The sequence below is a fragment of the Haemaphysalis longicornis genome, unplaced genomic scaffold (genome assembly GCF_048455015.1).
Source record: "Haemaphysalis longicornis isolate Haplotype H1 unplaced genomic scaffold, Haemaphysalis longicornis Haplotype H1 scaffold_8, whole genome shotgun sequence".
NCBI classification, from domain to species: Eukaryota; Metazoa; Arthropoda; class Arachnida; order Ixodida; family Ixodidae; genus Haemaphysalis; species Haemaphysalis longicornis.
In genome coordinates, this window is record NW_027526445.1 from 42,325,642 (window position 1) to 42,342,786 (window position 17,145).

The 17,145-nt window shown below is 43.3% G+C and overlaps 1 protein-coding gene across 1 annotated transcript in view; it reads left to right on the forward strand.

Moving 5' to 3' along the window:
• The window catches only part of LOC144148175 (cytochrome P450 2G1-like), a 38,548-nt gene extending 21,881 nt beyond the window's left edge, over nt 1-16,667 (forward strand). The window contains exons 6-9 of the mRNA XM_077679756.1: nt 4,454-4,566; nt 9,353-9,611; nt 14,197-14,387; nt 16,294-16,667. Of these exons, the coding sequence (XP_077535882.1) occupies nt 4,454-4,566; nt 9,353-9,611; nt 14,197-14,387; nt 16,294-16,493 (763 nt within the window). The 3' untranslated portion in view covers nt 16,494-16,667. The remainder of the gene's footprint in view (nt 1-4,453; nt 4,567-9,352; nt 9,612-14,196; nt 14,388-16,293) is intronic.
• Nucleotides 16,668-17,145: the final 478 nt, after the last annotated feature.

Genomic DNA, 17,145 nt, shown 5'->3' on the forward strand with positions numbered 1-17,145 from the left:
AATACTACGGGCTCTTTGTGTACTGAATGGCGTCGTAGTGTGACCATTTCCGGTTCTTTGCGCACTATTTCTTATTTTTTCGCTCTTCGGCACTTTGAGTCACGCCTACACCTCGGACATTGATTGCAATCAACCATGTTTTATCTTGTGGGTGTTAGGGAAGGCCGATGGAGTAGGGAAACACTGATACATGTAAGAACCGTTCGAGCTCATACTCTTTCTTCGCCGACGTAAATTTACTGTTAACTCCTTGAGGGGATACAACATTTTCTGGTCACCACTCTTTCCAGGTAACGTCGGACACACTTATGACTATCGTGAATATATTTAGTCAAAGCAATTGCTGTACTTTTTGCACATCGTTGCTTCACAATGTTGGTCGCCAGATTCATTGTCGAACTTTTTTTATTTTATATTTTCTCGTTTCACAACATTTCTCCTCCCCAGAAGAAGGGTGAAGTTTTTAGAAAAAAAATATGCACCCTTTTTAGACGCATCGCGATAGTTTTTCTTTTTGTGCCACTTTTGTACACAAACAAAATAACGCAACATTAGTGTACATGCAGGCGCCCCACAGTGAAGAAAAGTGCAGTTGGCACCCCTCATTACTAATACCAATATAATGAATAGGCGCAGTCGTGGGACAAATATAAACGCATGGGTTATACAATTGAAAAAAGAAATTATCAAGCAACGAAATGTCAAAACTGTTCTAATATGCCACAGAAATGCAGGAATAAAAAATGGCAGAGTGTGCCCAAAACATTTAAAGTATCTAGCAGCCTAATCGTTATACTAACCTATTCACAGCACTAAACGTGACACAGATGTGTGTACACATGCAGTCATACACACAGATGCAGAAATATATATATTCACAAATATCGGATTTGATGTGTTCACATCAGCTGATACAAATGTGTACAAATACGCGGCCACATACATATACACACACATATTTGTAAGGTCCAGGATATCTTAAGGTGCAAGAGACGTGACGCCTTCTGATGGCTGAAGTGTAGAACGCGATAAGCGCCTAAACAAGTTGAGAGATCGGTAGGGAGGCTTTGATAGGGAACGCCAGGTTTTTCCACTGCCTAAGGGAAGCAAATTCGAAAGTGCCCATGCCGTAGTTAGTCCTTAAATTTTGGAGTAGAAAATTATTTTCTTCAGAAAGGTGGGTGTTATTAGGGTTAGCGAGATCCCGTCAACATATTGCATGCGTGATATTTTGGTTGTTGAACAGGCGATATGCCGTAATACTAATAGTATAACTTGTCTGCCCATCAAGAAGGAAAATTCGAAGCTTTTGGAAAGGAGGTGTTTTATGGGTGTTGTATTGGCTACGAGTAATAATTCGAAGTGCTGGGTTCTGGATTTGTCGTACATGATCTGAAAAACTTGGCAATTTATGTCCTAGGCATGAATTGCCAATATTGCACCAAGAATGTATTATATCTGATGGCTGTGGATGAAAGCATTGTGGAATGTAAGCAGCGTCAGTGTGCACAATTATTAGCGCACTTTAACAAGTACTCCTATGCCATATGCTATCATTTTTGTCAGTGCTGTGACGTAGACATTGAATTTCGTTAGGTTCCGAAGCAGGACGCCAAGAAATATGCTTTGATTGCAAGCGAAGATCAGTCGCACGTCAATGTATAAAGGTTGCAACTTAGTGGATTGGTCCTGAGACACTTTGTTACGGATTGATTACTAATTTATAAATGCGGAGCATTTCTTAGGCTCGCGATGTCACTCGTCGATGTTGTCGGCGCCGTCCCCACGCTCCCTCCGCAGGTGCGCGTCTCTCCCCCGCACCCTCCTCGCTCTCAACAACAGCTCGCTCTCAACAGCTGCGGCGGTGCGGCAGGAGCGCGTCTGCGCGCGCATGCGTCGTAGCTGCCCCGTGCGCCTCGTCGCTCTCAACAGCAGCTGGGGCGGTGCGGGAGGAACCCGTCTGCGCCCGCATGCGCAGTAGTTAGCCCGCGCGCTCCGTCGCTCTCAGCAGCAACTGCTGCAGGTGTACACGTGATAGCGGCGGGCTACCGGCGTTCCAGCTCCGTGATAACAGCGCGGTGGGGGGTGTGGAAAGGGCGCGCGCTTGTATACGGAAGTGTGCGCATGCGCGTCTCTCCCCCATACTCCTCTCCCACGACAGCGTGCGCAGTGTATATAAGCGGCGGAGCGGCCGCTCGGAATTCAGTCACCTGCGCTCAAATATAATAATGATCACAATACCCTCACCTGTCCTTCCTGTGTCCCAAAATCAACAATAAGAATAATAAAGACAAAACCCTCCCCACATTCAAACGGTAACCACAAACTACCCAATTACGCAACGTTCGCGCAATGCAATCACCCCTATGCGACGCATTTACTCGTTTTCCCCCCGTGGGAAGATGCGGGCGGGCGGGCTTTTTTTTGTGATACCGGTTGTTTACACAATGGTGATTGTGTGTTCGTTGGATTGGCACTGTTTCTATACATTTATGTGAAGCATCAAAAGTTGTTTTATCAGAAAACATCAGAAAAGACAGGAAACAAGGTCATTTGGGTGGACTAAAAATAGTAAAAGGCCTTACATCGACCATTGAGGGACGCCAAGACTATTTTTTGGCTGAAAACACCCCAGAAACGCTAACTATCAGTACTATATGTAACATGTATCTACAAAAAAGCTGGAAAGCTGCTCCTAATATGTCATACGAAGCGAGCTTTTGTGAAAAGGATGATTAAATCAAGTGCTTCAGTAAGATCAACAAAAGCCGACCCAACAAGCTTACCCTCATCTAGTGCTCGTCTGAATTTATCAGTGAGTGCTACGATCGCTTAAGTTCTTCATTACCCAGGGAGAAAAGCGAATTGCCTTGGTGTCAGATTTTATGATATTTCTCGAAATAGAAAGCCACGGTTGGAATACATTTTCAACCTCTTTACTGAAAAAGGGGATTATAAATATTGGTCGACACTTATATGCTATTGTCTTGTCACCTTATCTATACATATTGAAGTTACTTTGCTTTGGTTTTTCAGGGAAAGCACGCGATTTAAAAATCAGATGTACAATACAAGTAAAAGATAATACTATGCAGTGAACGACGTGCTTCTGTGAAAGGAGTTGCTAAAGCAGAGACCACAGCTTGCATTTTTTATTAATATTTGCACTTACAGCCGCGGGATGCGTGCAAGGAAACAAAAAGGGTCGTGGGATATGTGAAGTCGATCGACATTATTTATACAAGAGTGGTTACGCGTGAGATTGATGGTGTTGGTGCTTGGGGATTAGCATTCTCAATATCTATAGTGTCTTGGAATATGTGGTCGGCTTCGTGAATTTCGCTAGTTTACTGTTAAACTTTGTATCATTCCGGCAAGAACCCAGAATACGTCATTGCTTTTAAAAGTTATTACACGTATTACAGGCCGGTTTTTTTAAGGTATTTTGTTTCATGACGTTTAGTTGTGACTTCCGGGTGTCCCAGTGTTTTGTATAACGTTTTAAAGCAGCATTGAATAGTTGCCGTTTACTTCTCGATATAGGTTTTAATTTTAGCGCATAGTGTAAGTAAACTGTAGGTCACCCACGCGTTTTGCGGCACCAAGTACCGTATTTGCTCGATTCTAAGAACCCTCATTCTTCCACGATGGCGATGCCCAAATTGGGGAGTGTACGTAGGTTGGAAAAACCTAAATTATCTACCTCCCAATTTTTTCGCGGCCGCATCTCGATAAGACGGAGGAAAGGAATAATGTATCTAGTATATATCAAGGAAACAACATGTACCAACAGTGAACCGACCTCTTAGGTTTGATACTCAGTCACCTTCCCTACCATTCGACTCTATTGTGTCGCTTGAGCCGCCTGTATTAGTATGTCCCAGTACGTCATCCTCTGTACTGTTGTAGCTGTTTGTAATTGAAAACTTCTAAAATTACTTGGCAACAACGTCGGCTCGGGCCCGCTTCCACATGTCTGGAATCTATCATACGAAGGATGCTTAAAAAAGGGGTGCTTCAGTTCGCATGCCAACGTTTCCCCCACTTATTTTTAATGAAAGTAGGGAAGGGTGCTTAGAATCAGAGGGAGGCTTAGCATTGCAAAAAAAACGGTAATAGGTACCACTTTCGGTTGAGAACTTGATTTAGACCTCAACCTTACAGGTCCAATCACTTGTGTATGCCGTTTGAAAAGCTTAGTCGATTTCTTTGTGTATTTGCGTGTGTTTGTAAGGCATGACTACCATCAACACTAAACAGACAAAACTTTGGTTCATTCCTTTCACCTAATTCTTGTTTGTCTATGTCAAACCTACACTAATAATTTATCTCCCCAGAGTGAAATGGCCCGCAGTTTTTTAAGCACTGTTCAAATTTCTTCAAGCTAATTTTTTTTCCTGCTTACTACTGCACGTGAAAAATATGCTTATTTGCGCTTTCTTTCTGTCCAAAGAAAGCAAATTGACCGACATATTTTGGTGAATGGCGCCAACTCTGCGGACTTCATTGGAGGCTACACAGCGAAGATTGAAGAAAACAAGAATGATCCTAATCCTCGGTTCACTTGTAAGTTACATTTTCAGTCGAACGGGGTTCTTACTTCGAATGCTGGCACATTATCTCTTCAAAGGAAACATGCAAAAGGTGTTGACATAATTCCATTATATAAACTGTTTTTTTTTTCACTTGCTTTATTGTACACTAGGAAATGCAGCCGTGTGGTTTCCTTACAACTTCTGGAAAAAAATGTAACTAACGCGTGGGCTATCACTTAAGTTCTAAGGGCGATAAATTAAGTTCAATTTCTCGTCCCCGCATATTATTCAAAAAATATTTTGGATCCTTAAGATTAGGTGGGGAAAATCGGTTCGCAGGGCGCGGCAGTTCTGATCTATATGTAATCAAATCTTGACACAAGTAACAAATGGAAACAATAAAACCACCGAGATAAATACAGAAGATGCTATTGGAAGTGTTAAAATTTTTCACTTGTTCAGTTATCCGTTGCACACATCAATTTCACTGCGCATAGAGCGTTGCATAAACACGAAGGTTTTTTGATATTTTGGCGATTTTGGTTCATGCAGAAATGTTTCGCTCTAAACTGCGCACTCATGCGTGCAGTGCAGGCTCGGCGGGCCGATCGGGGTAGGAACGCTAATGAAAGAAGAGGGAAAAAATTACTGAGGCCACCTAAATCTGCCTACGAAGTACATGCGAAAGCTGTTGCGGATTCATATCATATCGTAGCTTTTCGTATCAAAAGCTATATTGCGTTAGGAATTCGGGCATCGCCTAGTGACCGCGTAATCAGGTGGCACATTTTCTGGACAATCCCCTCAGTGGTTTTGTTCGAAATGTGAAGCATGTCGTTAGATCTCAGCCAAACTTTAACTGTTCATTAGGCCACGAGCTTTCGGCAGCAGCTGTCACCGTCGTTGTTCAATGTCTTTATGAGAGGTTAAGTGAACGTTCCGAAGATAAGTCGCAACTTCGTTATAAGAGGCGAGCATAGTGTTAGATTTATAAAACAGGCCAGACACGTGATATGTATTAGTAGCGAATCCCCGAAGAAGTCATAATTATGCGTGCATTTACACACTTCAGCTGAATATGTGCACCTCAACGTCTGCTTCCTTGGGGCATAGCAGAAACGTGCGTTAGGACACTTGAAGTTGGCCGACATACCTCAGTTTTATACCCGTTGAGACCACATATAGCCCCAGTTCTTGCCATTTGACCATCCCCTCTAATGGTCCCATTACCACTCAAAATACCTTATTGTTGTTGTTGCTATGGCTGTTAAAAGTGTTAGTGTTATCCTGCAGATCTGGGATTCTTGATAAAATCACACTGATATTCCACAAATCTGCTTGCACTAGTTTTATAGAACAAGCATGACAAACGACGCCGCAGTATAGTACCATCACGAAAACCATAGCGCTTATGCATTCAACGCAGTACTAAGATAGAAGCGTAAGTCGAAAGCTCTTACTTGTGTTACACAAATGTAAAGTAGCGGTTATGACACTTACCTCTAACTTTGCCTCAGTGACTGAGACGCCAGTCATGCACGTTTCTTTCGTTCTTCTTTATCTTAAGATAAGGGGAATTTTATAATCACCATCCAGGCCGTATTTTTCTCCTATTCCGGTTTATATTCCTCTCTGTAATTGATGCAAGTTCAGGAGGTTACAGGTACAGGCAGTGTCTCGCAGCGGTCAATCAATCATGGTTGTTCAGATACCGAACCGCGAGTGGACTGCTCGTAAAATACTTGTGTTGCTGGATCGGGAAAAGGGGAAGATGCATTTATATCGGCGAAGACCTACACAGCACAGAAGGTTGGCAGTGTCTCCGTAGAAGGGCCACTCTGAGAATTGGTGAGCGTGATTGGAAAGGGCACTATGAAAGGAGTTATTTATTTGCAGTTGTTGCCTCAGCACGCCGGGTTGTCGTGGTGAAGCACGAATAGCGAGGGATGGAGGGGGGGGGGGACGGTGGTGAGAATGCGCCTCTGGAGACCCCTGCGCAGAAGAAAAAATTCACTGACAGGGTTAACAGGGCCTAGGCTCACTTGTTCACTTCACGCTCTGCCGGCATGTTGGATATCCAAGCCAGGGACACTTCTTGCATGAGGGAGGGGGAAAGGATTCAGGAAAGGGATACTGTGCTGGGAGAGAGATTTATACAAGAGGCAAAATGTACAAAACTAGCAGATAAAGTTCACTGCCCTTCCACATTGTGCAGAAGCATGACCACCGAATCTGGACGAGGTTCGTGTAATGCACGAAACAAAATTCGTTGGTTTGTATGTTGCAAGTGAGCATATTTTCCAGTTAATTATCGGAATGCAACTTGGATGGATTATAGTTTCGCTTTCGTGGACAAACAGGGGCTGTTTGGTTTATTTCCGCGTCATGCATAGTGCTTCCCACTGTCTGCGTGACACTCCAACCGAAACTGCTACACCACTTAGGAAAGCAGACAGGTCGCCTGGGTCAGTGAGACGTCAATGTCGAAATCTCCCATCTGGCGAACTCCCATCCCATCGACAAGGGCATAAAACCTAGCTGCACCTGTACGAGCCCCCCTCTCTCCACCTCCATGTGGCGCACGCGTAAACGGGTACCCGGTGATATGCCCGTGCGTTGACGTGACAAATACCCGGGAAAACCTCGCTGCGAAAGACTAGCAGTCCAAGAAGAATTATTGGCTCACGTTGGGGTTTCAAGCGGGATAGTTGCTCTTCTCCGGTAGGGATTAGTAGCTACCTGATGAGGTGGATCTTGAGACGGCAACAGCGGCGACTCCACGGTGTGGGGCAGCCACTTTCTGTTCTCTATGCGCCTATTCGTGCTTCTGTGCACACCGATGCTTCTTTGATTAAGGCTCTTCTTCTTTCGAACGAGCTACACACGCCCATCCCATGCAACTGCTTATATAGTGAAACTGCTGATAACGCCACCAGCGCCGTTACCAGCCGATTATTCAACTCGTGAAAGAGGCATCTATGATGGCAAGGGATAAGACTTCTGAAAGGTGACGGCTGTGGCGAGGATAAGCGAGATAGCGTTGCAGAGCAAAGCGGCTCCATTGGATTGAGAACTAGGAGGATTATCGATATGCAGCGTCATTGTAAAAGCGGCCACTAGGCTTACAACAGATTTTCACTTGAAGCCTTTCCTTGTATACATTTCACTTATAGACTACGCAGGCGTACATAGAACTGCACTTTCCCATATGTTTTTTTTTACTGTATATCCAGTAGAAAAGCCAAGACTAGCCCAGCCCCCTCAAACACGTGTCACCTCATTCCCGCACCTAAATTTGCAGTTTTCTTGTCTGATTATAACATTGAAGGTTCACATACGCATATTTCCCTATGTTTTCACTCCCAGCCTTTCCTAGCAGTTTTACTCGTGCTGGGAAGCACCACGCCCTACAGTGGAGACACTTTCAAGTCCAGAGTGGGATTTCAATGAGGGGCCTGTAATGCAAAGTTCCTGCCTTGACCATTCCTGATATTTGCACTGTGTTTTCGCAACCTGCCTTTAATACACCGCCATGACTGGCCGATATAAATCTCTCCGCACGACAAAAGTATAAAATATACAACACTAAATGTAGTCGAAGTGAATTTTGTTTGGTGCTACCTGTTGCAAGCATGAGCCTTAGAAATGCACCTGTAGTGTAGATACAAGCAGCTAAAAACAACTGCAACCTTCGTTCGGGATAGAAGCTAGAACAATTCTGCCAAGAGCCGAAGAAAAAGCAATCGCTTTCAAATGCGCGCGAAAATTGATAAAATTGATAGAAAATGTTTGATGTAGTTTACGTGTTACGAACACATGACGATTTGCGAAATTAGCTTCCCGCTGACACTTTTTTAGGAAACATCGGGCTATACGCCATAACGCTTATGCTATTTTTTAGATCCGTTGGTTGCGTTAAAAAGGTTGTTGGGTTTAAATGTGGCCTATAAACATTTACACTGCTATTTTTCGGTAATCATTTTAGTAATATTGACTTCGACGTCGGCTGGATGTGAGAAAGTGAGCTAGCGCAAACACTCTTTGGCAGACCATCGGGCGATATGCCAGAATGTTTCTACTATTGGTTTGAGGACTGTAAGCTTCATTGATGAGCAGGTGTGGTTCAAATGTTGCCAGTAATAATTTACACAGCTATCCTTCTTCTTTCCTATATAACTAAGATTGATGAACATATTTCATTAGTATGCAATAGAAAGCTACGGTTATGGTTGGAAACCGCGAAGGATTTGGAGTGGCGGCCTTGCTACAACTTTCGCTGCTAGTCGAACGGCATGATGTCAGAAGTCATGAATCGTGTTCAACACGTGAAGGCGGGTCCTATAAAAATAGGATTTGGGTATCTAATTCTTTTAAAATACTTACCATAAATTTTCAAATACGTCTTCAGATTTTAGATTTACTGTACCCGTGAATGGGTTTTGAAATGGGATGAAAGCTTAAAAACGAACCTGTCTATGCATAACAAACCGAGATATAGATAACCCTGTTTCAAAAATTACTCTTTCTTTCCAAATCAGCTACAGGTATTAGAATTGGTTCGTGTAACGATAATACAGACAAATCGGCGTTCGAAGGGCCTTACGAATCCGAAAGAAATGTTCCTATTCCAGATACTCAATGTTGTAACCTAATTTGCGGCCCTAACTGTAACCTGGTAACCTTTATATAGCTCATCCTGCCTTGACAATGTATTTCTCTTTGACATGTTTTTTTACATATTGAAATTTTCCTATGTAGTGGTAGATTACACTATGCCAAACTTTCAGAAATACTTGTATTTCGATTCTTTCGTGCAGATCGCTACCTAGTGGGAAACATTGCCGCTTTTCTTTCCGGTGGTACATTTACCACCTCGGTAACAATGCACACGCACCTGGTGAACTTTGCCAGACATCCAGATACACTTCAGACACGGGTGCAGCAAGAAATTGATGACGTCATAGGCAGGGAGCGCCCGCCGACTTGGGAAGACCGCAAAAAGATGCCTTTCACGCTGGCGTGCTTGTGGGAGATGGACCGATGGACGACCGCAGCACCACTCGGAATACCTCGGGAGTAAGCATAATTATTTTTTTAAAACTAAAAGTTATACTGACCGTCAAGGTTATAACCGCGAGACGTTGATATTGCAAATATACTCCCTTAAAAAGAAAACACCGAAAATTTATGACTACTTGGCGTTTAATTATTTGCATGGGTCCTACGTCTTGTGCTCCATAGAATGAATATGAGTTCACGACAACTCCATGATCCTTATGTATTAAGAACTCAAACTACCCTAAAAATGTATATTGCGCTTAAAGCTTTGGTAATTATGATACGAAGTACACAATAGAGTAATGCGGCTGACAGGATGCATGAAGCATGCTCTTATTGCCGGTAACCAGTCTGATAGCCGAATAAGCCCAAGCCGTATAAGAGTATTCCGATCAGAAATTTGTGATTATAAACTGTTGTAGCGCGATAATTTAAGATGATTTTTTCGTATTTCAAATGGAACGCTCAGAGTGCTTCAATTTCAAAGCATGAAGGACATGCTGTACGAAGTGTTATACTTCCCGAGCACCCCATAAAAGTAAACTCTGTCGTAGAACTCTGGCTCCGCTAATCTTCCTGTGCTGTCGTGGCTTGTTTTTTTTATTTCGCACTGCCTCAACAAGCAAACTTTCCCGTCCTTGTGGTAATTGTGCTCCTACAAGAATGCACATTTTTAACTAATTTCAATGGGGTTATTATTGACCGCTCGATGGCGTCATACTATTTAAAAGAGCTTTATTGCTGCCCTTGGAATTGCTCACCTGCCATAAAAGTGAGTTTTAAAAGCGCAGCTTTCTAGCTCTGCCACCCAAATGTTCTTTCCTGGCGTGCGGGACAACGAACTCCCAACGCGCCGGAGGCGGTGGCGGGGGGAGGTAGTGGGAGCCGAAGGTTTCACTCACGGAGCACACTAGGAATGGCGCGGCGAATTTACCCAGCGTTCCCCACGCGGAAATCCGTGCTTGCCGGCGGCCGCGTCGGTGGTACGGCTTTGTCGTCTGCATTAGCCACGGTTGTTTTGGGCTCGTTCTGGTGCAGCTTCGCGTCCATTGCGAGGTGCCTTCTCACAGCTTGATAACTTGTTCGACAGCCCCTCCAGTGTAACCCACACCCGATACAATTAAGTGGTCGTACAGAAAACATAAGTTAAGGATTGTTTGCAGGGCGGGAAAAGAAAATGTACGAACCATATACAAACATCTGGCCGATAGAGAAATGCTACCTTTTGCGCACTACTTGCGACGTGTGGGGCTCCGTTTTCTAAACTGGTGATTACAAATTCGGTTGTGTTTTAAGAGGTATTACAAAAAAGGAAACTAGCAACTGGTTCTGATAAATAGCTATTATAAAAGTTCCCTCAGCTTTCTCACAAATTTCAAAATTATAAACTAACTAGTTTAAATCAGTATAAATAGGAATGACTAAGCTCACATGCCGAATTGTTTTGGTGTCTCCGCTTCTGTCGCACGGTGGTGTAGCCCCAAGCTAGCACATCAGGACAGCTAGGTACCACTGAGTAAGCCTTCAAAAGACGCTCCTCTCCGTTTTCTTTCGCCCGTCTCACGGCCGTGACACAGCGGCGCGGAGAAAGAAAAAGGAGAGGCCCGTCTTCCAAGGGTGAGACAGCGGTACCTAGCCGGCCTTGGCCGACGCTGCTGCTGCGTTCGGGACGCCGCCCCCGCGAATTCCAGGTGACGGCTGGCAGAATCTCTGGTTTTGGTCTTTGTAGAGCCACGTGTGTGCATTCAAGTAGCGTCACATGGGCGATTGTTGTGGGTGTCGTTTAAAGCTTTGCTTTCCAACTACCTTCAGAGCATGGATTGGAGCCATTTTTTTATTGCGAAGCTTATACGATGCTTCATGTAGCCTAAAATAAGCTCCTCTAAAAACTGCTTATTTGCAATCCCTAGAAATAAAACAAATTTTTATTGGCTACTACAGCCGTGGAGATTTTACCATCTTCAATAAACGCCTATTGCTGACACATGGTAATTTATTTTATAGAGCAGTAACTCGCAGAACAAATGTCGTGTTGTCCAGAAAGAGCTTCTACAGTATAAACTAGGGAGCTCAGTCAATATCCTGGAGGGTAGCACTTCGCTGCAGTAGTAGAGCTATCGGTACGTCCTGCCTTACTTTGTCCCTGTCTGTGTGACCTTGACCAGGTAATAAAATTTTCTAAGCAGACAGCAAGTTTACCAAATAGTGTCCTGTGGGTCCAACGTTCTGGCCATTTTAGTCACTGGCATAGATTTTTATCCAGGACTAGGGAGACAACATTTCTTTACACGTTTATTATTCATTATGCAATACGAGATCCCCGCTGGGCGGGAACATTTTTTAAGTGGATGATTCATTTGTAGCAATGAAGTGCCTTATAGAGACATGGAAGTACGCTCATGACGAAAGATTCTGGAAGATGCACTGTTGTACGTGTTATTGTATAGTTATGCTCACCCAAAAGCTTAGGTGCAGTTTCCACGCGTTCTGTTTGTGCACTTCCTGCACAGTACAAGGCTGAGTAGAGTTATACGCCAAAAATGAATGTAACAATGTTTCCACATATATAAACGCTGCAATGAACATTCTTTTCTATCAAATGACCGAAGTACAATAAATAGAAGATTTTTCAGGGTTTCCAAGCCATGAGGAATTCACAAAATATTGTAACTCGCATTAAGCTTTCCGATGTCTCGTCGTATTTCGGAATGCCTAGTTGGATCATATGAACGAGCATGGCTTCCACTCGAACTTTATGCAAATCGACGTGTGATGCTTTAACTCAGAACTGGCTTACGTTTAACCCTCTCTTAAACGGTCCACACAATTTAGCACTGCGATGTTCGTGCTGTGGGGTGGTGTCATATTCCCCTGCCGAATTCTTTGTTTATCGACCTGACCTGCTCCTTTTACTGCCTGAGCAAATGCGGCATTTACGAGAGCGTCAGCCGGCATTTTTTTTTGCTGCATCCTACCGGTGTGGCCCTGGCTACGTTGCGGCATGGGAGCTTTGCCTACTCTTAAGTTGCTCCTGTTACGGACCGCCGCCCATCGCAACGTATACGCGTTCCTACTGAACAAATAATGTAGCGATTTGTATTTGGCAACTCTTTTCTTTTGCTCGACAGCATCCACGGCTCTGCACGTTTTAGCCACCTCGGTACAGGGATTTCTTATCCTTTTCCAACGGGTTTACGGAAGACTTCGACGGTATCCAGTGATGCCACTAGGCTTCGAAGTTGCGGTTTGCGTTGCTCTTGAATTCGCACCGCTTCTACTTCCCTTTCATAATTATTATTGTGAGTATTTGCTATTTCAGGCTCTTCTCTCTAATTAATACCAGTATGATTCAGCTACGGAGAATATGGTTTTCCAACTCCCCAATTCCCAGCTTCTTGAAATTTTGTGTTTTACCAGAAATTCATTACATCTTCCCCTGACTTTTTAGCCTCAGGACCTGAGCAGAACCCGTGATACACGAGGTTCATCGCTCCGCTGTAGACGTATTTCACCTAATGTATTACTAAGGTTTCAACGTTTAGGTCCTATTATGGCCAAATTACCGAAAAAGCCTGCACTGTCTAGGCTTTTACGTTTGCTTGTTGAGCTGACAAGCTGGGTATCCACAAATGTTTTTTTGTTGCCTTTAATATTTTATTATTAAGCCTTCAGGTTTCTACCCGAGCGGTGTGCCACCTGAAGCGTAGGTAGGCTGCCCCCAAGCACATGTTCCTGAAAAGTCTGCAGCTTATGTGGGATAAAGAAACCTGTTTTGAATATTTTTGTTATAACGTAGGCGTGTTGCTCAGGACAGCTTCCAGCTGTCGAAGTGGCATTAGGCCTGTGTATAAGAACAATGTATCCCAGACGCTGACCTTACTCTTCCCAAATAAGAATATGAAATAAGATACCTTAAGCAATGAATGATACAGGGAACATTAGATTATAGATAAACCTTACAAAGGAGTAGACCCTAGTTTTAGATATCTGATCACCATCTGAACGCTCCCGAAAATCTGGGTGGTATAACGAAGCAGCCGAACGAAATAACTTCTGAACGCACTTTGATTAGGAAAACTTCACTATATGCAGCAGAAGGAAGAGGCACCCGTGCGCACGGATTTCGGTTTGATGCGTCACCGTTGTTTTTTTTTCCTTCATCACTGCCCGTGCGTGAGAAAGTAGGTGGAGAAAATACATGACCATAATTAAGCAACCCGTTATTAAAATTACCTAGCAAATTTTGCAATAACGGTGAGCTTTTTATTCGCCTTCATTGTAACTGTAAATCGGCGTTAAATAATAGTATAGGAGATATACTGGTAGTAATTTGCACGCTGTGAATTTAGGTAGGAGAGATTGTAACGAAACAGTCACCGACGAAGAGAAAACACAAGCAATTAGGTGTATGTATTAAACACCTTTGTGAAGTGTTCTCCCCTTCCTTACTTGTTTTACACCCCTGATACGAACCACCTTTGCAATTATATTTGCTAAATAATTATCAACCGCAGCACTCCCATTTCCGAAAAACATTCCCGTCATCACAGTTAACGCATTTTAAACTGCCAGAAAAATACAGTAATTTGTATCTATATTTCAGGTGTTCAGAAGACGTTGTCGTCGATAACTTCTTCATACCAAAAGGCACAATGGTGCTTCCAAACTTATGGGCCGTACACCGAGACCGCACGCTTTGGAAGGAACCACAAAAATTTATGCCTGAACGGTTTCTTAATGCAGACGGATCTATCATGGCGCACAAGCCGGAGTTTTTTATTCCATTTAACACCGGTACGTACAAGACGAACGTATACTACACGCCGGTGACGGCATATTGATGGAAATTTGGTGTGTATACAAGTTTAGTTTTACGAACGTAACCAAAGTTGAGGTTGTCGCCTTTGACTGATGGCCTTTAAAGCGCGTACCATAATTTTGAGTAGCAACTCCTTGTAGGTGTGCAGCAGTCTACTTATATGACAAAATGTCCTAGAAATTCCTCGGTAAATTTCTAATTTCTAATGAATTTGTGTCAAATCTGTAAAGTCCAGGGAATGTTGAGGAAACCCTGTATTGCACGGCAACGCCCCAATATTCATTACTTCTCTTGCCTTTTCAAAGGTAATATATAACTTCGGAACATTCAGAAATGCTAAGCCCTTTACTACACAACTGCCTACACTGCAATACCATAACACTAAGAAAAATATAGCTTAAGTGTGTTAAGCTTGAGTGTGAAATAACTGACACTTTCACTGTTTTTGTACTCATTCGCAGTTGGTTAAATGCTGCAGTTTAACGCAAATATAGGGTGAGACGTTACGGAAAGAAGTTCAGTGAGTAAAGCTATACAAGATTCCTGTTATAACAATAGAAAGGATGAATAACACTTTCATTCAAGTTGCGAAAAGATAGATGGTTTTGTCACTTGCAACAGGAGTTGGTGCATGAATTGTAAACCTTCCGCAGCTCAGCCATCATATCGGGTCAATACTCCTCAGTGGTCATGGCACACATGTCATCAATGCAGCCACTGGCTCCTTTAAACGCTAAATTAATACCATGGTTTGACTGGAAGGTAATGCGCTTTGGGGGGAGCACTGACTTTCTCCTAAAGGTATTTTTTAATGCCATGCAATCATTTGAGCAAATTTTAAACTGTTCCCTAAAGTGAAACTCTCAGGAGATTCAACGACACAGCATGGTCTATGGCAACGTCCGAAATTGCCGTGGCTACCACTGCTCAGACTGGCAATGAAAAGCCTTGGAGACGCTGCTTTCGACTGTGAAGTCTGGCAGTCGCTCTTTCGTCGTCTCAAAAATAAGCTACCACTGTAAAGCATCTCCTCTTTTCAAAAGGCGCCATCCACTGAAGGTCGTCCAGTTGAAAGAAAGCAAGTGAACGCCTTTAGCGTGCTCCCCCGGCTAGAGGTTCTCTGCGGCACTGTTCTGACTTTTTTTTCGAATCGTTACATTCTTTTAGCCCCTAGTAATGAACACTCACTGTTATATATGGTCCCACAGAAGAATAAAACTTCAATAGTACTTTATTAATAACAGAACATTTAAAAAAAATCGCTGAATAGATTCTTGTCTCCACCGTCAAGGGAGTGTTCTATGGCTCGGAGGGTGTCCCTCAATAGAAAGTCGATATTGTCGCGGACAATGCAGGTGGCAGAGTTGAGCTCATGAAAGTTGTTTGCTAGCTCAATACACAAATTGGCCTTTTCAGCGAAGGGTTCCGGGATGTCTCTCACCACCCTTCTTAGCCTGTGAAACCGTTCCACAAGGCTAACAACAACGGGCACAATGCAAACGCAGGCGGCGTGAAGAGAAAGAAATTGCTCGATTCGAACTCTCGATCAACGTCGAAATTAGAATTAGAACAGCGATGGGCTTCACTGGAAAATTAAAATTCGCCCTGTAATAAATACGCCGAGGTAACCAATGATACTTTTCTGGCAGCTTTTCTATGGCAACATTGCGTAACATAAGGTGAGCCCTATTGAAAAAGGATGCAATGTTATACCACGTCAAAGAAACGTTCTGGTCGAGCATTAACTAAGCACCTGGTTGTTTTTTGCATTATATAAATAGGAGAAATTATATAAATTGAGTGCCGTGAATTTTTTCTAGTTTTGCTTCGTGTAAAGAGGTGTTTCATGCATTTTATTTACAAATTTGATTTTTTTTGCAGGCCGCCGGTCATGCCCCGGGGATACGTTCGCCTCGATGGAGGTCTTTCTGATGATTACGTTCCTGCTCCAAAAATACCGCATCCTTCTTGCCGCACCGATCAATGTGGATCTCGATTCCGACGACGTGTATCCATTTCATATGAGACACATCAAGCTGCGGTTTTTTCCCCGCTCCCATGGCTGTGTTTCGGAGTTATGATTAGCAGTCCGCCATTTCTGACTGAGGATATACAATTATTCTTTTGGAAAATAAAAGAAATTGCTGGAAATGGCATAATTATTGCGCTATTTTTTCGCGTGCTAGTTAGGAGTTATTTCGAAAGCCTTTTCAACAACCTACCTTGCCTTTAGCATTGCCGCGTTTCTCACTACGCCTCACATGGTTGATAATATCGCAATGTATAAACTATTGCATCACAAGCATTCCTTCGCCGTATGCTGGTGGCTGTTTCATTGAGCCCGACAGGATGGACAAGGTTTTGGTACTTTGTGAACTGTTCGTTCTGCCTCACCTAGCGTAGTTGCTTCGCCGAAATGCGTTTCTTTTTTAAGTACCGATATTTCTTCTTTAAATCACTGTACCTTTTCAAGCGAAGCCTGAGTATGTACTGTCTAAATAAATAAATACACATATACAAAATGCGTAGTTTTTCGGCCAGGCCTACGGCTGTGGAAAAACGGAAATAGAAATCGGGAAATTAGCAAAATGTAGCAGCAGCTACAATTCGGTTTTTATCGCAGATGACCAGGATGGCAAGGTTCCCACATGAAACAGTCGCCGGAGATTTCCTGAAAGTAGCCGAAAGAGCCGCCACCTTAGAATGAATGTTTGAAACGCAACGACAAAAGCC